This window comes from Ascaphus truei, chromosome 1 (assembly GCF_040206685.1).
Source record: "Ascaphus truei isolate aAscTru1 chromosome 1, aAscTru1.hap1, whole genome shotgun sequence".
NCBI classification, from domain to species: domain Eukaryota; kingdom Metazoa; phylum Chordata; class Amphibia; order Anura; family Ascaphidae; genus Ascaphus; species Ascaphus truei.
Window position 1 is genome coordinate 549,459,152 of NC_134483.1, and position 23,435 is coordinate 549,482,586.

General features: G+C 46.8%; 2 protein-coding genes across 3 annotated transcripts in view; one reads left to right on the forward strand and one right to left on the reverse strand.

The window, feature by feature from the left end:
- The window catches only part of LOC142468238 (uncharacterized), a 407,600-nt gene that overhangs the window by 192,384 nt on the left and 191,781 nt on the right, over positions 1 to 23,435 (forward strand). The gene's annotated exons all lie outside the window — the stretch shown is intronic.
- Positions 18,322 to 23,435, reverse strand: part of LOC142468138 (uncharacterized) — a 29,121-nt gene continuing 24,007 nt past the window's right edge. Inside the window, 2 exon segments of the mRNA XM_075574303.1 lie at positions 18,322 to 19,149; positions 19,151 to 20,531. Of these exon segments, the coding sequence (XP_075430418.1) occupies positions 18,972 to 19,149; positions 19,151 to 20,406 (1,434 nt within the window). The 5' untranslated portion in view covers positions 20,407 to 20,531 and the 3' untranslated portion in view covers positions 18,322 to 18,971.

Consider the following 23,435-nt stretch of genomic DNA (forward strand, 5'->3'; position numbering starts at 1 on the left):
ATAAACTCAGAGAACGTGTGTGTAAGAAAGATAAGGAATTATAAATAAATAGTAAATAAAACAATAGGATTTTTGTTTTATAGGAAGGGTTACAGAGATGGTTTTGTTTATGTTTTTAGTTATCAAGGTTTCTTTGTTCAAACTTATAATAGGAAACTAACGGTTTGTTTTCTTAAATACACTGGTCTTGTCGGATTTTTTAACACCAGTCATTTAAAAGAGGGAAGGTTAAAAGCAGCCAAGCGGGCTGGCCCCCCTCCTCCAGCTTAAGGAATGTACAAAGACCACGTTCCAGACATGAAAAGTTAACTAGAAGCTGAAAAAGAAAAAAAAAATGTTTAAAAGCAGCTTAGTTATAGTATGGGGAAAGAGAATGATATTGTAATTTATTTATTTTTGGACTGAGTTTGCCGGATCCAACAGGTCTGTTTTGGGTTTTTTATCTTATTTTTTGTAAAGTTAATTTTGCTCTGTATCAGAGAAGTGTGAAATTATGCTTAGTTATTCTGCTTTCTGTTTTTTGTATCCATTTTAGGATAAATACCTCATAGTTTATGGGCGTCTCCCAACAAGAGTACTGAGTACACCTGGTCTGTTGCACCAGTACGGGTTAAATTATTTCCCAACGCTGCCCACCCCAGAATTAGCCAATACTCACTCCGCAGAAATGCTTTAGATGGCATAGCCCCTATAATGGAGGAATTATTACAAGAAGGGGTTATAATCCCCACATGCAGTATCCAAATTACCTTTACGCAGAAACCAGTAAACACATTTCAATTCTATTTGTTCTAATTAGGAGATGTTTCTTTTTAATTCTATTTGTTATAAATGTTTTATTAACAATACAATAATATTTAATATATATTTCCATATTTGAATAGTGTCAAAAGTATACTCAGTACTCCCCAAAGCGTACGATACAAACGAGTAAGCATAAAGTCACATATGAAATAATTTTTTCTTTAAAGTTAACTGCATATGTGAGGTATTTTTTTTATAACTTTTTACCATTACCTCTCCTTTCCCTCCAAAAGGTGTCTCAATTTGAACCCTGATCTATAGCCTCTCATTTTAAAGAATGCAACTGTAGGCAATCCAGATTTTATTTTTTAAGCAGTAGCTATTGTCAAATTCATGATGTATATATATTTAAATCTCCAGCTGCTGATGTTTTAAATACCATCATTCTTTATGTCGTATATTGTTCACATGGCATAGGATTTGCATATGAACAAAAGAGGATAATTTATATGATTTTCCATAACACACCTGTCTATATGCGGACTCTGCCTATTTTGTTCATTGCAACATTACCTTATGTGTGTTGTTTTGTTATTTATCCTTGAACATTTCTTGCCCATATGACTCCATTCATACTGTGTTGTGTTTTGGTGCTGTCTACTCATTGCTACACATAGCAACATGTTATTTCATGAATATTCATGTAGAGAGGGATATACCCCTCCTCTTTACATTTTCCAGCATAACTATTGGATAGCTTTATTTTGAGCCTGTTTGGGAACTAAGTATTAATGTGATAAGCTGCTACTCTACAGTGTTTTGTGGTGAAGCTAATTAGCATTGTTAGTATATTATGGACACTGGCCCCTCATGTTCTGATAGGGCTTTACACTTGTGTTCATACTAGCATTTTTGTTTACCGTATACTGTCCGTTTTGTTCACATGGGGACTCTTTTATTTATGGTTTATTAGTTGTCATTTTATGCATTTCGTCAGTTGTTAGCTTGTAAAAAAGTTGTATACGTTTTAGTTGTGTTATAGTTAGGTTTATGTGGATATTTCCCATTTGGTCTGTAATAAATTTGATATTAGTGGTATTAGTTATTTAACTGGTACTTTATGTATATTTTACAGTTTACAATGAGTGCAAGCTTTAGGAACGTTTAGTGACAACCTCTTGTCACTTATCAGTGTTCTCTTACGATACTTTCCTATGTACCGTTGATTTCTTTCTTTTGTAGTTGGTGAGCAAGGTGTTTTTGTGATTATTTTATATGCGGATGCCAAGACAGAGGTGAAAAACAAAAAAAATTGTGCTGATACTAAATTATAGTGGTTAAAAGCGCTCTCCTTGTGCTTTTATTAATGAAATGTTTAAGTCTCTCCAAACTTAGGTGCAGCTTATACAGTCTACCAAGGAGAATACAAAGCAGCAGCATCGCAAGAAAAAAAAAGTGCCGGCACCACCGTAAACAGCTAACAAAGACAAAGAATCATCAAGCCAGCGTTAACCAACAGTTAGTATCTAGGCACAATAATCCTAGAACATTTAACCACCGAGGAATTAAGACTTCAGGCAAGGCCCGGTCTTAAACAAACAATTTGCTTTTTCAGGACTCAATATTATTTTATTTATGCTTTAGAGTGTGTTTTAAGATGTATGCCTCGCTAGGCAAGAGCAGCCTACGCCATCTAGATGATGACAAGGGATGATCAATTTTGAAATATTTGTAATGTTTATTGTTTTGTGGTCACATCATTTTTCAGACAATCATACAATCTCGCACAATGCTGCACAGGTTTATGGGTCACAAGGGAATATATACAATGAATCCCTGCCATACTCTAGTGCAGGGGGGCGCAAACTTTTTTCCCTGCGCCCCCCTGCCGGCTGTCCCCTCACTCCCGCGCCCCCCCTAACCCCAACTTACCCGCGCTCCGGCGTAATGACGTCACGTTGCCATAGCAACGTGACGTCACATGACCTCGCAGCGTCATTTTGACGCCGCGTTGCCATGGCGACGCAGGGAGGAAGCCGCCGGAGCCACGGTAAGTTAGGTTTACAGAGGCCCTGCAGCTCCCCCGGCACTTAATTTAAGTGCCTTCGGGAAGCGCGCGGGGCCTCTGTAAACCCCGCGCCCCCCGTCGGCAGTGTCGCGCCCCCCCTGGGGGTCACGCCCCACAGTTTGCGCACCGCTGCTCTAGTGGCCCCCAATGACGTAAGAGAGAATTACATCTAACCCCTTGAGTAGGGATACCTTACACTATTGCCGAATTTAAAATGATGAAATGTTAATTTGAATTTGTTTACAGGGAACTTTTCTAAACCGAATTCCAATGGTAAATGAGGTTCCTGTAGGTGGAAATTACACTGGGAACAACAATCAATTTTTGGGTCAGGTGTCTCCACCAACCAATGAAACTTGTATGAAAATGTATTTACAGCCCTGAACTAAAAATTTACAGGGAAGATGTGGCCATAATTTTTCAGCTTTAATTTAGATAGTAAAAAGTGCTTGCACAAATTCTAGTTTACCTAGGGGAGTGTATTGGCTTTGTGGAAAATGGGCCTACAGAGTATTACCATGTGGTTGGACAGGGTCTTGCTATCTAGGTACAATTGTACCTGCCTTTACAATGACTAAAGAATTACCCACTGGCAGGATCAGGAATAGCAGAGCCACTTCCAACACACAGGGGTTGAAAAGTAGTCTATGGAAAGAACAATTTTGGGCTAGCTTATTTCCTAATGTAGGAGTTGGGTTGCTATATGACAGGCTCAATGTACTTACGGATGTACTGGATGATGTTCTCAATCATACAACTATATCCTTTAATTTACTTAAGAACAGGTACAGATTAGATTAATGACCCTACAGAATAGAATGGCTCTGGACAATATTTTAGCGTATGTGCCCTAGTTAAAGAGCAGTGTTGTGTTCTTATTAAAGATCAAAGTGGTAAGATTGAGCATGAGCTAGAGAGGATCACAGAGATACAGGAGAGATTAAGTAAAGGCGGAGATAAGAGGTGAAATTTGTTAGGAATTACCAAGTTGGTTGGTTTCCTAGAAGCAAAACTGATGAATGGATTTGTCTGTGTGTTTGCAGTTCTGATTGTTTTGTATGTCTGTGTCATGTGCAGTAAATCCATACTGCAAAGGTGTGTAACACCCTCTACCCAGGCCATGCCACTGATCACAGATGACACTACGGAAGATGTAATCTCAGAAGGAAAAGTCAGTCCTCTTCAATGGAATACAGATGAAGATGATGGCAGAAAGACCAACCTGGCTGATATGATAGCCAGCAGCTCTGTGAGTTTCCAGAACTATCAAAGCCATGCAAATTTGGGCCCTCCAGGCCAGTGCAACGCTTCTGAGTTTTATCTGAATTATCCTTAAAAGACTATGTTTTCGAGAGGCGCATGCGCGAAGGACACGGGAATGGTAGCATAAGTTGCTAGCTCCGTGCCGCGCTCAATATAAAGTATATTAAAAACACCCGAAAACCGGCGGAACTGCTCCACAAATCTCAGGCATCCTCTATAAACATCCCAGGATGGCCCCGAAAAAGCCAGGCTCCCATAAAAAGCCAAAAACAGCCGATGTCAGGGCTTACTTTGGAGGCACAGGCGCGAGTGGGGGCATAGAGGAAATGGCGCCGGCTTCAAACCCAGACACAGATACCGAACTGGAAGGAGAGGAGGAAAGCCCCAGCAGTCAAGCGTTACTGCCTGTCAGGAGATGTGATTTTGAAAGACTATACAATGATCTAAAGTCAGTCCTGGAGGCAGAAATCAAGGAGGTGAAAAGGGACGTCGTGAAGCTAGGCTCAAGAACAGACGACTTAGAGAAGAAGGTGGACCAAACTATAAAAGTGGTTAAAAAAACTGATAAAAAAACGGGGGATCTACAGAGACAAATCGATGAGCTGCGGGAGAGACAGGAGGACGCGGAGAACGCGACAGGCGGAACAACCTCCGAATCCGGGGGGTATCTGAGGAGATCGGGGACTGCACAGAGTACATCGCAAAATGGCTGGAGTCCCTGCTCCCTGACTACAGCAAAGAAGCCCTGGCCCTAGATCGATGCCACAGAGCCCTCCGCTCACGTCCGGTACAGAATGAGCAGCCACACGACATCATCGTAAGGCTGCACTTCTTCACCACCAAAGAAACTATACTGCGGCAAACATGGCCCCTACCAGCGGTGGAATATGAGGGCAGTAAAATGCTCATCTTCCAAGACCTCTCCCCGGCTACGCTGCTCAGATGCCGCAAGCTGTTCCCCATAACGAAGGTCCTACGCGACCAAAACGTCCGATACAGATGGACCTTCCCGTTCGGGTTAATGGTGGCAAGGAACGGGAGGGCCATCACGATGAGGGATCCCACGGAAGGGCCTGATTTTCTAGCAAAGCTGGGCCTGGGGGAAGCTCCCACACAGGTGGTGGAGGAGACCGAGGCACTGGAGCCGGAATGGAGCGGTGGGAACGGCTCGCCCAAAGCTAAAGGGAAGAGGCGCTGATAAGCCACTGTTGATTACCCATAAAGGCGCACAGTTGCGCTCGAAAGATGTTACGCCGATTGGTGCGTGGTTTTGTTTTTTCTCTAAGGTTACCTAAAGCTGTCTGCCTACTGCGCCACGATACCCCCCAAATAAAGGGAGTGGGAGACTTACACTATTGCTACACGCAGAACTGTCCATTAAAAGACCCCCTGGAAAAACTGTGAGAGTCCTCCAACTAAATATGGCACCACCGAGAACTCCTGCAAAAAATAGGAAGATCAAGGCTTACCTTCATTCCCAGGAAGATGGCGGCGGTAATGGAGAGTGGTGAGAGCCAGCTTGAGGCGCAGATCCCGGAACAACTCCGAAGGCGGGAAGAGAGCGCGCGCTCCATCCTCCTCGTGGCAGAGTGGCATCCAAAATGGCGGCCGCCGGAAACAGGAAGACGGATATCGTCATCAGGCCGCGGAGGAAGACGCCATCTTGGAGAGGGCAGCCGGGTCAGACGCGCTGGATGATGACCTCATCAGGTGGCGACAAAAAGCGCCGGAAGCCGCCAGAAGGACTGCGCCGACCCCTCAGAACACACTCACAGGGTCCGGTAGCTGCGAGGAATGGCAACAATAAGGGGAATAAAGACGGGCAGACGAGAGAGGAGAAATCGATAGCGGGTCGAAGGGTCGCTGCAGGGCCAAGGCCGGAGTAGAGTGGGAGTAGGGAGGGGGGACTAGAAAGGAGGGAGGGAGAGAGGTAGGAGGAGCGGAAGGAAGCGAGGGGTAGCGGAGGAGGAATGACGGGACAACAAGGTAGGACGGAAGTAGCTGAAGGGAGGAGGAAGTACTCGAGGGTAGGGGAAGTAGCTGAGGAGGAGGAGAGGTGGCGGAGAGAGGAAGAAGCAGAAGGGAGGGTATGTTGAAGGATGGCAGACGATAGGAAAGGAGAGGGATAAAGGGGAAGATAGAAAGAGAGGAGGAAGGACGGAGTGGAGAATTAGGTAGATACAGGAAGACAGAGGGAACAGACAAAGTAGGAATGTAGTCGAAGGTAGGGGGATGTGATAGAGGGTGGTAGAGGAGTAGATTACGAGGAGGCCTCAAATCAGGAGGATAATCTAAGAGGGCGGGAAATAGGAAATAGACGGAAATGGCGAACGGTTCCATGAAGTGATAGGAATAGCAAGAGGTCGAGAGATGGAGCAGGATAAGGGCGGCCGAAGAGGGGAGGGCGCTGGAGGGAGAGAGGGAGCGACCCCCGCGGTGTGGACATAGGGGGGACGACGATAGATCACGGGGGATAGGGTCATTCTCTACTAGAGAACAGCGATGCAGGCAGGCAGCATGGGATACTAGCAAACGGGAAGGCAGGCGGAACGGCAGACGGTCGTAAACCTAAGTTAGAGGTTTGAAGGTGTTTATAAGGCAGGGTGTATGCAAAGCGCAGACACGGGGTTGGAGCCGAGTGGACTACCCCGGAGTCGGCATGAGTCTCAACTGGGCCAGGGAAGGGGGAGGGCTCCCTGAACCGGACGAAGTCCTTTGGGTAAAGGGGGAGGGATGCGGAAAGGGATTCGCGAGAGCCCCCATCCCAAAGGCAATGGACTTGGCTATAGGACAGGGACGTCCTAGAGCCGATGACACAGTGTATTCTGTTTATATGAATTCATGTTGTTTCTCCTTTTTTGTCTCCCCTTGTGTACTTCCCCCCTGTGTCACTACCCCCCACCACATGTCCTCCCCCCCTCGGTGGTGCAAGAGCGGAAGGCGACAACAGTACGGGAGAAGACGAAGATGGGGTCCCCAGCTGCCCGGCGGAACCAGAATGGCCCAGCAGGACACCGATGGAATCAGGTCACGTTTAAAATACAATGAGTATTGAGGTCAGGTGTATTTCTCATAATGTTAAGGGCCTTAATAGCCCGGCAAAGCGCAAATTAGCCCTCAGAGATTACAAAAGGCATAAAGCTGACTTACTCTTTCTCCAGGAGACTCAATTCTCCAGAGATAGCTACCCAAAATTTATAGATAAGGACTTTCAAACAGTACATCTGGCGTCCGCTCAGGTGAAAAAGAGGGGGGTGGCCATAGCGATCCACAACAGGATAGCCTTCATGGTAGAGAAAAAAGTAGCAGACAGGGAGGGTAGGTTCCTTATCTTAGTGGGATCGCTCCAAGGGAAGCCTCTCACACTGGCATCAATATATGCACCTTGCGAGCCATCAGCAAACTTTTTTTCCCTTTTCTTTCGGAAATTACATAAGGAAGCCAAGGGAACTCTGATTGTAGCGGGGGACCTTAACAGGACGATAAATCCCAAAATGGACCGGTTCACTGCTTCTGGTCTCCCACATAAGTTAGATGTTCAACAAATCACCCAGGGACTAAAAGTCTGTCAGCTGGTAGATGTCTGGCGGAAGCAACACCCACAGAGTAGAGACTACACCTTCTTCTCCCACCCCCATAACCGCTATAGCCGGTTGGACTACTTCCTAGTATCCAATAGACTGGTCCCAGTGGTCTCCCACACGGGGATCCCCGATATTTCGTGGTCGGACCACGCACCCATAGAGCTGCGGTGCACACTAAATTCACTAGACAGGCCGGGAGCAAACTGGAGATTAAACGAACTGTTGCTGAAAATCCCAGACACTCAAAAAGAAATTGGAGCGAAGATCGTGGAATTTTTCTCAGAAAATACAGGTAGTGTGTCATCACACACCACATTATGGGAGGCCCATAAGGCTTCCCTCAGAGGCACGCTCATGAACCTAGCAGCTAGGCGCAGGAGAGATCAGGAGCATCAGATAAAACTCTTGCAGGAGAAATTGGCAGCCCAAACGGAGGCTCATAAGAAAGACAAAAGCGATGGCTCCTTAAGAGCACTGTTAGATACCAAGCAGCAGTTGAATATCAGACTAACCTCCCAAGCGGAAAAGGAAATGAGCTGGTCTAGGCGCAGGTACTTTGAGAAGGCGAACAAGCCGGACACCCTTTTAGCTAATCGACTCCGAAACAAAATTCCTAATTACCATATACAAGCCATCCGCACACAAGGGGGAGACCTTACCTCAAATCCTAAGCGGATCGTGGCGGAATTCAAAAGCTACTACGAGACGCTCTATGATGGAGGGAAGGTCATACATAATCAAAAAACGAGGGACAATCTCAGGGAATTCTTAAGGGAAGCAAAACTGCCGACATTGACCCGGGAGGAGGGGGAAGCGTTACAGACGGACTTCTCTTTAGAAGAGTTAACGGCAGTTGTAAAGTCACTTAAGCCTGCCAAGGCGCCCGGCCCAGATGGCTTCTCCAACCTATACTATAAAAAATATCTGAAAATTCTAGCCCCAAATCTATTAAAAATATTTAATTCGGTCATGCATGGGGCCTCGTTTCCAGCCCAGATGCTTCAGGCGTCCATCTCCCTGATCCATAAACCTGGCAAGGACCCGGCAGACTGTAAGAGTTACCGGCCCATCTCGTTGATAAACACGGATGTCAAAATTTTCTCCAAACTATTAGCCAATAGAGTGGGTACTGTCCTTCCCAGGTTGGTTCACCCAGATCAGGTAGGGTTCATTGGAGGAAGGCAATACCAGACGAATAATTGATTTGATTGATCTGGCACAAAAACAGAATATTCCGTCAATGGTATTGAGTCTGGACACGGAAAAAGCCTTTGATAGGATCGACTGGCCCTATTTGAGGGGGACGCTGGAGGCGTTTGGCTTCAAGGGACGCCTCTTGGAGGCCATCATGGCCCTATACGAGGGGCCAACGGCAAGGGTGCGGCACCAAGGGTTCCCATCAGATCAATTTCAAATAAGGAGTGGCACATGACAAGGTTGCCCGCTGTTCGCCCTGTGCGTAGAACCCCTGGCGGCACATCTAAGAAACAACCCGGATATTACAGGAATAGCTGTAAAGGAGCAGTCACACAAAGTGGCGCTTTACGCGGATGATGTGATCCTGACATTATCAAATCCCCTTACCTCCCTGCCCAATGTCTTCTCAATTCTAGGGTCCTTCAAACAAATCTCAGGGTTCAAAATTAATCAGGCCAAATCAGAAGCCCTCAACATCAATTTATCTAAACCGGTAGAAAAATTAATTGGACTAAATTTCAACTTTAAGTGGCAACCCTCCATGCTTAAATACCTAGGGGTGTATATCACGAAGGAGTACAAAGCTTTATATAAAGCAAATTATCCCAGGTTGTTCCGGACTTTACGAGAGGATCTCCGGCGATGGGCGGAGTGTAGCATCTCGTGGATAGGTCGCATTCATAGTGTTAAAATGAATCTCCTCCCACGGGTGCTATACCTTTTCCAGGCCCTCCCGATCCCCCTAGTAAAAGACGACATTCTCGCGTTACAGTCCTTAATAACAAAGTTTATCTGGAATAAGAAAAGCCCGCGAATTAAAAAAGAAATCTTGAGGAGGCCGTCCTCGAGAGGAGGGTTGGGGGTGCCATGCCTACTACGAAGCTGCCCAGCTGAGCCAGATTATACAATGGCACACAGACCCGAGCCTTCGGAGGTGGGTAGCATTAGAAAAAGAATGCTGCGCACCAGTAGAAATTCAAAATCTAATTTGGTTGTCCAAAAAGAATCGGTCCGCCATGCGGACACCTCTGCAGACCATTGCCAGTTCCTTGAAAACGTGGGAGGCGACCAAATTGAAATGTTTTCTTACATCCCCGAATTCTCTGATGACCCCCATTTGGGGAAACCCAGACTTTGCTCCCGGATTGGATAGCTCTAGTTTTTCAAATTGGACTCGAGCAGGGTATCTCCGTCTAAATGATCTGGAGGGTAGGCAATATATTAAAACATTTGATCATATCAAAGAGGAGCAGGATATTCCTAACGCTGAATTCTTTAGATACCTCCAGATCAGAGCTTTCTATAACGAAGCTCCAATTCGGCCCCGGAGAACAAATTTTGAGCAGCTCTGTTCAAGAGACACGGACACAAGGGGACTAACCTCTAGAATGTACAGGGAAGTAGTCTGCCCAGAGACGGACGACCAACCCAGACTTAATTACATGAGACAGTGGGAAGCAGACCTAGGGGAGACATTAGAAGACGAGGACTGGGACAGGATCCTGCAGGCAGCGGCTAAAAGCTCTATCTGTACCACGTTAAAGGAGAACGCATATAAAGTCCTGATGCGGTGGTACTATACTCCCACTAAATTATCTAAATTTGTCAAAGGCTACTCTCCGCTCTGCCCCAAACAGTGCGGAGACAGAGCGGACTTATGCCACATGCTGTGGTCTTGCACGAGGGTGGCTCCGATTTGGGCGGAAATTAGAGATTGGCTTCAACGTCTGCTGGAGGTTGCCTGGACCCATGGCTGTTCCTGCTGGGCAGACGGGTCGAGGGGCTATCGAACGCCTCACATAAGCTGATTACACATTTGGCAACTGCCACCAGGTGCGAGATCGCAGCATTATGGAAGCAACCAGATCTCCCAAACATCCCCAAGATTAGGAACAGAATTTGGTTTGTCTGCCGGATGGAACAGCTAACGAGTATGGTTAACGACACCGGCCCAAATTTTCTAAAAGTCTGGGAGCCTTGACTGGCACAGACGGACATCCCGGGAATAGATAGTACCACAATATTGCAATGATAGTTTAAAAAAGGCGTTCTCCGGTGACGAAACGGATCCACGACCAAATAGAGACAGAGGAATTGGGGGGTGGGCGGGAACGCTGCAGACGACGGACGCCCCAAGAATTAGGGAGGGAGCAAAAAGAGAAAACAAGGGCCACAGAACATATGGCATAGATACACACACATATAATCCCATGGAGACTCCGAGGAGAACAGTCGACTGGACAGCTGGGAGCCGGAGGGCCGACACCCGCTTTCGTCAAGGATAAGGATCCCCCTACGCACCCCCTCTTCCCCCCCTCCCCCTCCTGCCCTGCTTACCCCGTAGTTATGTCCCCCTGTTTGTCTTGTGAGTCTGGTATGTCAAATCTTTGGATGAATGTTAAAAACAAACAAAAAAAAGGGTGATGTTACTGAAGCCAATGGGGGGTGATAACATGTATGTTTTATTTCACCCAATAAAATCAAAGTTATAAAAAAAAAAAAAGACCGTTTTCAAGAATAAAAAGAGAGGACTGTGAAGACTGAGATAATGTGTGTGGCTATCATCACCTCCATTTTGGCCTAACCGCCATTTTGAGTGTTTGCTTGTATGTATGCTTATTTGTTTTATTCATGTATGATCTGTGAATGTTTGATTCTGCAGAGTATCGCTTCTAGATGTAACTCGCCCTTGTGTAATTCCTACGAGGCATGCAAGAATTGAAAGTGCAATCGTAAGAGGTTTTTCCTGTCTTAGATATTTCTGCTGACCTTAGGTTCTGTTATCTGACAGCTACAGTACACACAGGGCTGGACAGAGTAACTCCCTTATGTCACAAGGTCAAGAGGCCCACATTATGGTAAATTATAGGATAAGAATATAGCGTATGTAGCATATTTAGATATCAATATGTATTTTTGTATAGGTCATCATATATTTTTTATCTCTAAGCCAGCCCCCTTAAGGGGCGTATTACTCATTTTGAAATGTATCAAAATGTGATACTAAGCAATATTTCTTTAGAGGTATGAGTTCTTTTTTAATTCTCTCTCACTTGTACCATGGGGTTGATAAACTCACTTGTTACTTTGAACCCTTGACTCATTGATTTTATTTCTACGCTTTCACACCCATAACCCAGAACCCCGCTACATTGCAGAATGTGTCCAAGACTCTCCCCCAAACCCACCCTGAAACTTACACCCTAGAAATCTCCCGATCCCAGCATCGGCAAAAAATCACATCATTCTTTAATGTCACAAAATCAGTATACAGTTGCAGTAATACATTTTAACATCTGGGTCCCAGAGCTGACACTCTAAGACCCTAACACACGGGTCAGGGTTAACCAAGTGGGCTTGACCTTTATTATAAGCCTGGTTAACCCCTTCACCGCCACACCTAGCCTCAAGCCGCTACTTCTTTTCCTGGACCCTACCAGTGTAAGTCCTGTTAGGTTCAGGCATTCTATCTGGCCTCAGCCCCAGTGAAAAAACGAGGAGTGGCCATCCTTGTTCATAATAGCATATCCCTACAAGTTGAGAAAACATACATAGACACTGCTGGGAGATACATTATACTGACAGGTACAATCCAGGGACAAGAGATCACACTAGCCTCTTTATACACTCCTTGTGAGCAAGACCAAGAGTTTTTTGTGCTCTTTTTCAATAAACTCCATAAAGTCGCAAGGGGCAGTGTTTTTCCTGCTGGAGATCTCAACCGAGCTATAGACCCACACTTGGACAGAGGTACGGGGACTAACCAAAACACACAGACAGGACGTACTAACAATAACCCAGGGGCTGAGAGATTGCTACCTGGTGGATATATGGAGGGAACAACACCCTGTAACGAGGGAATACACCTTTTTCTCGCACCCCCACAACAGATACAGCAGAATAGATTATTTCCTAGTATAGAATAGAGTGGTTCCAGTGGTCTACCATACGGGGATTCATGAAATTTCATGGTCAGACCACGCACCTATTGAGCTGCGGTGCACGTTAAGCTCTTTGGACAGACCCGGAGAGAACTGGAAGCTCAATGAGCTTCTATTAAAACATCCGGCATCAGAGGCAGAAATAGGTGAAAAAATTAAAGAATATTTCAGCACAAATGAAAGATGTGTATCTTCACACTCCATACTCTGGGAGGCCCATAAGGCGACCCTTAGAGGGACTTTAATGAATCTGGAAGGGAGGAAAAAAAGGGAAAAAGAAGGTCAGATAAAGGAGCTGCGGGAGAGATTAGCACAACTCACAGCCCGCCACAGGGACAACAAACGAGATGACACCCTGAAGGAGCTCTCTGACACCAAAATTAAACTGAATCTGTTGCTATCCTCCCAGGCCGAGAAGGAGTTGGCCTGGTCTAAGCGAAAGTTTTACGAAAAAGCAACAAGCCATATACCTTACTTGCCAACAAGCTACGCAACAAGCTTCCAAATTATGGTATTTCAAAAATTCGAACACGGGGGGGACCTTACCTCTAATCCTAGACTAATCGTGAACAAATTTAAACAGTACTATGAGACTCTCTATCATGAAGATATGGTCAGCCACACGCAAAAGACAGGAGAGAAATTGAAAACTTTTTTAAAAGAGGCACAATTACCCAAATTGAGCAGAGAGGAAAAGATGCGTTACAAGGGGACTTTACTTTAGAGGAGCTAGCGGAGGTAATAAAGTCACTCAAGCCAGCTCAGGCCCCAGGCCCAGATGGCTTCTCAAATTTATATTATAAAATATATCTTAAAATTCTAGCTCAGCACTTACTGAAATTATTTAATGGGATATTTGAGGGGGCCTCCTTCCCAGCTCAAATGCTCCAAGCATCAATCTCATTGATCCATAAATCTGGTAAGGACCCGGCAGACTGTAAGAGCTACCGGCCCATCTCCCTGATCAATTCAGACATTAAAATTTTCTCTAAACTAATAGCCAACAGGGTGGGTCTCGTTCTTCCCAGATTGATACATCCGGATCAGGTAGCGTTTATCGGAGGCAGGCAGGCAGCAGACAACAACAGGCGGATTATAGACTTGATCGATCAGGCCAAAAAACGAAACATCCCTCCAATGGTGTCAAGTCTGGATGCAGAGAAAGCCTTTGATAGGATTGGCCCTACCTAAAAGAAACATTAGGAGAGTTTGGCTTTGAAGGACGCGTACTAGAAGCCATTTTGGCATTATACAACAGCCCTACGGCAAGGGTATCAGGGCTTCCCATCGGATCAGTTCAATATCCGTAGCGGGACCAGACAGGGGTGCCCCTTGTCGCCGCTTTTATTTGCCCTCTGTATAGGACCCCTGGCGGCACACATTCGACTAAACCCAGATGTTTCAGGGATAGAAATAAAGGACCAATCCCACAAAGTAGCGTTATACGCCGACGACGTGATCCTGATGTTGTCCAAACCACTTACCTCTCTGCCCAATATCTTCGAGATTCTGGGGAAATGTAATCAAATTTCGGGGTTTAAGATTAATCAGACTAAATCGGAAGCCCTCAATATAAACCTACCAAAGCCGGTAGAAAATTGATCGAATTAAACTTTAAGTTTAAATGGCAAGCCTCCGCTATCAAATACTTAGGGGTTTATATCACTAGAGACTACAAAACCTTGTACAGAGCAAATTTCCCCAAACTGTTCAAGACTCTAGGAGAGGATCTCAGAGTATGGGAGAGGTATTGCATTTCCTGGTTTGGAAGAATCCATAGTATAAAAATGAATCTCTTCCCAAAAGTGCTCTATCTATTTCAGACCTTACCAATACCCATGGTCCAGGCTGACATCCTCTCGCTCCAGTCACGAATAATGAATTTTATTTGGAATAAGAAAAGCCCGCGAATAGCATCCTAAAACAGCCAACCACAAAAGGAGGACTGGCGGTATCTTGCTTGATGGCGTATTACAAAGCAGCTCAAATAAGTCAAATTATCCAGTGGCACACAGACCCGAACCGCGGAGATGGGTGACACTGGAGAAAACATGCTGTGCACCAGTAGAGTTGCACAATAAAATCTGGCTACCTAAAAAATGTTATAACATAGTAGGAACGCTGCTGCAGGCCATGGCAAACTCACTAACGGTGTGGGAGCTCGCTAAATTTAGATATAGTTTAACGTCCAAACACTCCCTGATGACCCCTCTGCTAAAAAATCCGGATTTCACTCCAGGGATGCTCAGTAACAATTTATTGATTTGGACGCAGTCAGGGTACACAAGACTGAAGGATCTGGAAGGGAGAAAATGTATTAAAACATTTGAGCAACTTAAATCCGAAAAGGAAATACCAAATACGGAATTTTTTAGATACCTTCAGATCAGAGCCTTTTATAACAAATTCCCAATCAGGCCAGTAAGGACAAATTTTGAGCAGCTGTGTTCTAGAGGTACAGCCACAAGGGGACTAACCTCTAGGATGTACAGGGAAGTGATCTGTCCGGAGAAGACTGACGAATCAAGGACTAAATTACATGAGAAAATGGGAGTCCGACTTAGGGGAGACACTAGAGGACGAGGACTGGGACAGAATCCTGCAAGCTGCAGCCAAAAGCTCAGTTTGTGCTACGTTAAAGGAGAACGTATATAAAGTCCTTATGCGTTGGTATCACACACCACTAAAACTCTCTAAATTTGTCAGGGGATACTCTCCGCTCTGCCCGAAACAGTGCAGAGAGATAGCCGACTTAAAGCACATGCTGTGGTCTTGCCCGAAAGTGGTCCAGATTTGGGGAAATATTAGAGATTGGATACAGACGATACTCAATTTGGAGATCCCCCTGGATCCGTGATTGTTCCTAGTGGGCAGACGGATTCAGGGAATGTCAAACGCGGCACCACAAATTAATTGCACATTTTGCAACAGCCACAAGGTGCGAGATCGCAGCGGTGTGGAAGCAATCTGCATTACCAGTAATTCCCAGGATTCGGATCCGAATTTGGCATGTTTGCCAGATGGAACAGTTGACCAGCTGGGTCAACGACACTGGCTTCAATTTTCTAAAAGTCGATGTACTGAAGAAAAAAAAACAGCCAGGGGGCGCTGTTGTAGATCAAAACAAAAAGGGCTCATGGGAGAAAACACAGAGACAGTATGTACTACCAAACACAATGTATATGTACACTAATACATGTACAACATGCTTATAATTAAGACCGGATCATAATATCCAATGAATCACACAACACTACCAGAGGACAAGCCTCAGTAACCCAAGGCACTCGTTGAGTTCAAAGACCTTAGGGAATGGGGGCTTACGTGATGATTATCAGCCAGCCCAATGCCTTCAACGGAGCCCTCATGGGTGTGTATGCGTGCGCAGCTTCTGGAGTCCGTCGTCACGAGCCCTCCGTCGCTGCCTATGACCTCACCGCGTCGCGTGTCAGAATGACACTTCCTCAGGTGGTTGGTCTAACAGTTCCCATGGCACTAGTTAAAGTACCCTTCCTGGAAATGATATCAGCCTATGGGAATGGCACCTCGCAATTAGCAATCCAATCAGTGTTCTATATGACACACCTGCTAATAAAATTGTAAAACACTGACAGTACAAAACAAACATTTAAGTAATCATAAAACCACAATTATTAATACATAGTGTTACTATCAATTTAATATAAAATGTCTATATATATACTAGCTGATATACCCGGCGTTGCCCGGGCGTGGAAGGGCAGGAGACATGGAGTGGAAGGGCGGGGGAGGGGGGAGGGGAGTGGAAGGGCAGGGGGGAGGGGAGTGGAAGGGCGGGGGGGGGAGGGGAGTGGAAGGGCGGGGGGAAGGGGCGTGGAAGGGCGGGGGGGGCCAAGGGGCGTGGAGAGCAAGTGTCAGGGGGGCAAAGGGCGGGGAGAGGCACAGGGTGTGGAGGGTCAGGGGGCAAAGGGCGGGGCAAAGGGCGGGGAGGGGTGGGGCAAAGGGCAGGGAGGGGCGGAGGGGGCAAAGGGCAGGGAGGGGTGGGGGGGGCATAGGGCTGGGGGGGGGCATCACAGGCACCCACTGACACGGGGGTATCACAGGCACCCACTGACACGGGCGCATCACAGGCAACCACTGACATGGGGGCATCACAAGCACCCACTGACACGGGGGCATCACAGACACAGGCTGCACCCACTAAGACAGGGAACTTCAAAGCCACAGGCTGCACCCACTACCAGGCTAAGGACAGACCCACTCACGTCCTGTACAAAGCCCGTGGCACTTACACACCCCCTGCACACAGCCCGCGGGTGGCACTGACCTGCCGGTAGCCGCTGTCCGTGGGGTTGAACTCGCTGCCCACGGGCCACAGGGAGAGCTGCAGGTGTGGGAACCCGTGCAGCCAGTACACCCACCAGGGAGGCAGATATTCCACGCGGGTCAGTGCGGAGAGCGGACACAGCGGCATCCCGGGGAGGAGAGCGCGGGGGCGCACAGCGCGTACACACAATTGAGAGCCGTGGTGAGGTGAGAGTCCCCCGCTGTGTCCCGGGCGCTCGCTCCGCTCCCCCACTGACTGTAGCGGCACCAGGGGGGTGGGGGAGGAAAAACAGCGGGAGACCCGGGGAGAGGAGGAGGTGCGCACGGGTCCCGATGACCGCCGCGCACTGCGGCTGTGATGAGTTGGATTTCAGGCTGGGGACCGGCGGGTAAGAGGTGTGTGTGTGTGTGTGTGTGTCACTCGGCCTCAGGCCAATGAGAGGTGTGCGGGGGCGGGCGGGCCAAGGGACCAATGAGATTTCCCCTAGGGACAGAGGCCATGCAGACAGGCATACAGTGCTTTCACAAATATAGTATAAGATATATATATATATATATATATATAAAGACTAAAACCATATAAAACTGTGGTAATTATAGTTTTGGCGCTGCTGTAGATGCCTGTCGGTTTTCTGTGTGCAGCAAACATGTCTGCGATCATGGCCCCCCTCCTACCCCTCGTGCATAGAGATATGCTGCAGATGCCAGCCAGGTCTTCTGTTCAGCAAACAGCATCGCTGCAGTCACAGCCCCCTCCCCTCCGTGCAGAGATCTCGCCCCCCTGTGCAGAGATCATGCCCCCCCCCTCCATGCAGAGATCATGCCCCCCTCCCCTCTGTGCAGAGATCATACCCCCCTCCCCTCCGTGCAGAGATCATGCCCCCCCCCCTCCATGAGGTGCAGAGAGTTCAGTGGAGAGCCCTGGGACAGGGGTATGTCTCCACAGCAGCCCCCTTCCCCGTCAAATCGCTGTGTGAGCTGCACGTGCAGAAGGTTTGTGTGTATGTATCGCCGTGTGTCTGTCTCTGTGTCCTTCCATTCTCTCCCTCTCCCCACCTTCCCTCCTATCTCTCTCCCCACCTTCCCTCCTATCCCTCTCCCCCCTTCCCTCCTATCCCACTCCTCCCCTCCTCTCCCCCATCTCTCTCCCCATCGCTCTATCCCCTTTTCTCGCTCTATCCTCCCCTCTCCCCCCCTCTCTCTCTCTCCCCCCAGAAAAACATTCTGCACATTTAAGTGTTTTTTTCCCCCAAATGTTTTTATTAAATCAAGGGTGCGTCATAGAATCGAGGAAATAGGGTAGTCAGAATTGCCGCACAATAGACAGCATAGAATTTAAAGATCAGCTGTCGCCCATAATTCCTGTGAGGGAGCATACGAAACCGTCAAATGAATGCTGAGCATATACCTTAAAATAACTGATTACTAAGAGGCAAATAACAATATCTCTATGTGACTAAGCTAACAACTAGATGACAACTATAAGGTGGAATCTATATCAGATAGACATTAAATAAAATACATCATAAAATTACACAAATAAATGAATTGCCCTAAAATATACCCCATAATAAACACATATTGAATGCATTTTAACCAGTAGAGAATGTGCATCTATGTACGAGGGGGGGGGGGGGGAGGAGGAAAGGGGAAAAGGAAGGAATGGGGGAGGGGCAGAAGGGAAAGAATGGTGGAGGGGGGGAGGGATGGGGGGAAGGAGTCCAAAGTCGCGACTGTTCGGTGTACAGAGTAGGAGTGAGAGACTGATATTTTGATCAAGAACAGAGCCGGCATCCACAGCAGAGAAGTCCGAGATCTTGCGAGATAAGATACGATTTCTTACTGAAGCGTTTCCCACATTCAGAGCAGTTATAGTTTATCACCGTGTGTGGGTTGTTTGATGTCTAATAAAATGCAATTTCCGACTGAAGCTTTCCCACATTCAGAGCAGTTATAGTGTCCCTCCCGTGTGTGAATTGTGTGGTATCTAACAAGATCTGATTTCCGACTGAAGCTTTTCCCACATTCAGAGCAGTTATAGGGTCTCTCCCGTGTGGATTCTTTGATGTCTAACAAGATGTGTTTTCCGACTGAAGCTTTTCCCACATTCAGAGCAGTTATAGGGTCTCACCCCTGTGTGGATTGTTTTGTGTGCAACAAGATCTGATTTCTTTCTGAAGCTTTTCCCACATTCATAGCAGTTATAAGGCTTCACCCCTGTGTGGATTCTTTGGTGTCTAACAAGATACCATTTCATACTGAAGCTTTTCTCACATTCAGAGCACTTATAGGGTCTCACCCCTGTGTGGATTCTTTGGTGTAAAACTAGAGTTGATTTCCGACTGAAGCTTTCCCCACATTCAGAGCAGTTATAGGGTATCACCCTTGTGTGGATTGTTTGGTGTCTAACAAGATCTGATTTCCGACTGAAGCTTTCCCCACATTCAGAGCAGTTATAAGGCTTCACTCCTGTGTGGATTCTTTGGTGTCTAACAAGATACCATTTCATACTGAAGCTTTTCTCACATTCAGAGCACTTATAGGGTCTCACCCCTGTGTGGATTCCTTGGTGTTTAACAAGATGTGATTTATCATTGAAGCTTTCCCCACATTCAGAGCAGTTATAAGGCTTCACCCCTGTGTGGATTCTTTGGTGTCTAACAAGATGTGTTTTCCGACTGAAGCTTTTCCCACATTCAGAGCAGTTATAGGGTCTCACCCCTGTGTGGACTGTTTTGTGTGCAACAAGATCTGATTTCTTTCTGAAGCTTTTCCCACATTCATAGCAGTTATAAGGCTTCACCCCTGTGTGGATTCTTTGGTGTCTAACAAGATACCATTTCATACTGAAGTTTTTCTCACATTCAGAGCACTTATAGGGTCTCACCCCTGTGTGGATTCTTTGGTGTAAAACTAGAGTTGATTTCCGACTGAAGCTTTTCCCACATTCAGAGCAGTTATAGGGTCTCTCCCCTGTGTGGATTCTTTGGTGTATAACAAGATTTGATTTCCGACTGAAGCTTTTCCCACATTCAGAGCAGTTATAGGGTCTCTCCCCTGTGTGGATTCCTTGGTGTGTAACAAGATCTGATTTCCAACTGAAGCTTTTCCCACATTCAAAGCAGCTATAGGGTTTCTCTCCTGTGGGGATTATTTGCGGAATAACATTACCGTATGTCCCACTGTAGGGGTTCATGTCTCTGTTCTTTAAACCCGCTCCTTGTCTTGCGGTGTCTGCAAGTTTAGTAAAAGGCTGTATAGGAATGCTCTGCCGAGTTTCTGGTAATCTTGTTCCAATTCTCATACAGACTTATGCAATGTTGAAGTCCTTAAAACATATTCCCATTAACCCCTCATGTAATTTATGATGTTTGGGAGATTTCTTACATTGCTTCTTGCTCACAGACGAGTCATGTGCTGAAGATACATCTATAGTGAGAAAATGTATTATTGTAACATTGCAATGCGTCAGAGTAGATTTGGATGAGAGACATATGTTCATTGAGTTCAACCTTTATAAAATTCTACTTGTGCAACATACTGAATATAATTAAAGCTACATTGTTATAGTTACATTCATCCAGAGGAAGGCAAAGAAACATCCCAATTAATCATTTTACAATTATGTCTCATAAGTGGAAATACATATTTCCTCCTCACTCCAGTAATAGAAATCACATTACTCCCTGTATCAATGTTCTTCAGATATTGTTCTTATTAAATAACTTTTGTTGTACTTTGTGATATATTAACCCTCGAGTGGCTCAAGGGGCCAGCTAGCCATTGGCATCCAATGTGTAAGGAATCGGGGAACACATCCCCTGCGGCTTGTACCCTCCTTAACTGCTGCAGCACGCCCCCCGCTCTTGTTACAGAGCGCACGCGCACCTGCAGCTCTTCACTTTGTGCCCCAGAGCTTGGCTCCACCACCCCCCCCCCCCCCCCCCGGTTGCATCGCGCGCACGTGACGACATGCACCGCCCCCAGCTGCGTTGCAAGTATTCCTAATTCCACACTTTTCTCCTGCAGCCTATCCTAGCCTCCGCAGAGGCCGCACCTCCGCTCCGCCTCCCTTGCTATTGGTTCCTGTTTACTTTAAACAACTTTCACCTTGCTGAGCATAACCTGTGTAGCCTTGTGTTCCTGCGTTGGCTGTGCCTTGTGTTCCTGCGTTGGCTGTGCCTTGTGTTCCTGCGTTTGCTGTGCCTTGTGTTCCTGCGTTTGCTGTGCCTTGTGTTCCTGCGTTTGCTGTGACTTGTGTTCCTGCGTTTGCTGTGCCTTGTGTTCCTGCGTTTGCTGTGCCTTGTGTTCCTGCGTTTGCTGTGCCTTGTGTTCCTGCGTTTGCTGTGCCTTGTGTTCCTGCGTTTGCTGTGCCTTGTGTTCCTGCGTTTGCTGTGCCTTGTGTTCCTGCGTTTGCTGTGCCTTGTGTTCCTGCGTTTGCTGTGCCTTGTGTTCCTGCGTTTGCTGTGCCTTGTGTTCCTGCGTTCGCTGTGCCTTGTGTTCCTGCGTTCGCTGTGCCTTGTGTTCCTGCGTTCGCTGTGCCTTGTGTTCCTGCGTTTGCTGTGCCTTGTGTTCCTGCGTTTGCTGTGCCTTGTGTTCTTGCGCCTTGTTGCTGTCTCTCTGTTGCTTTCTTGTGTTCCGACCCGGCTTGATTATAGGACCCCCTCTGGATAAAGACCCCGGTTTGACTATTGGACCTGCTCTGGATAACGACCCCGGCTTGCCTCAGACTACCTGCACCTCTCCATCCCCGATCATTGCTTACGGACACTCTACCAATCTCCCTGACCGCGGCACAACGGACTCAGACCATCCCACTGGCTCCGCCCCCGGACTCTGGCAAGAATCTGAACTAAACCGATCTCTCCAACCCAGACCCAGCTACGCTGACAACCCACCCTCCAGGCGTACCCCCGCTGCTGTGGGTGCGCAGTTTCATACTTTACCACCTCAGTACCGGGGCCCGGTCTTGTTCGTGGTGAGCGCAAGCGTTATACAATGAGTATCTGACCATTGGCATCCCATGACTATCTGACCACTAATGTCCACAAAGGGGTAAATATACAGCTTACAGTAGACTAACTGGGCTGATTAACTAAAATAGGAACCGACGTTCCTGCCGTAATGTCACAACATTTTTCCTAATTTTTGCAACACGGCAATTAAAACTGTTTAACAAAAGTGCCCTAAATAATGGTGCAAAAAAAAAAAATCTTCAAAAGAAATTGTAAGAAAAAATATAAATAATATACTTCCCAAGTTTACTGCTGCAGCAAAGGTTATTCCCACCTTTCTGCTAGGGCAGGGATATCCAAACAATGTAATTCCAGCGCACAGCAAAGTCGTGTCAATAACATAAAAAAATCATTTATTTAACCCGCATTATAAAAACGGAGGGTGCAACCTTTCACGGATGAGCCACTTTATGGCTCACTGTCCTGCCGGTAGCTGCGGGGGGGCCCAGACGGCGCAGGTAGGGCCTCTTGTCGCCGCCGAGCATCTCCCCAGCTGCTGGCCTGCCTCCTGCACTGTCCCACGCCGGGCCTGTCTGTGATGTCACCGCGCGCCGGAAGTTGCAACACACGCCAGCATCAGAGAGGCCCGGCGTGGGCTTATTGTGTGTATGTGTGTGTGTGTGTATGTGTGTGTGTGTGTGTATATGTATCTATCTAAAATGGCAGCAGGGATATTGCGATGGGGCTAAGCTCTCCTTCAGGCTTGGGAGGTGGTCACGTATGCCGCTGTACTGGAAGAGCCGTTATTCTGGGTACTGCCAGCGCAGGCTCGCGGTCACAATGTAATCAAAAATAGCCGAGCTGGTCGAATAATAATCCAGCGCTATAGAAAATCACATGGCTATGATTATCCCTATCTGCCTGAACCCGTCATGAGAGGAGTGGGGGAATATGGGGAGGAGTGGGTCAGAGATGCCGTATTAGACTATATGTCTTCCCGCTGCAGCAGTCAGACTCACTACACTGACGATAGGGTATACGGTACCTAATGAGACTATGGAAAGTGGGCAGAAATATCTATATGGATAGAGGTGAATATATTAGTGAAAAAGGGACAGAAGAGGTGCTATTCGGTCACGGTACCAGATCGGGTTTGCGGATCAATTTGCCATCCCTATCCGGCCCACTACTACTAAATCCTATTTACAGAGCAGGAGCTGTGCTGCAATGGTTATGGGTTCTCCTGTTTGGGAGTGCCCTGTTAAATGTGCTATGGGTTATGCACTTTACCGTTGGCACTTTATTGTTATGTTATACATTTGTTGGTGATTTGCACATTTATTTACCTCATACAGGGACATTGAGGAGATTAACCAGG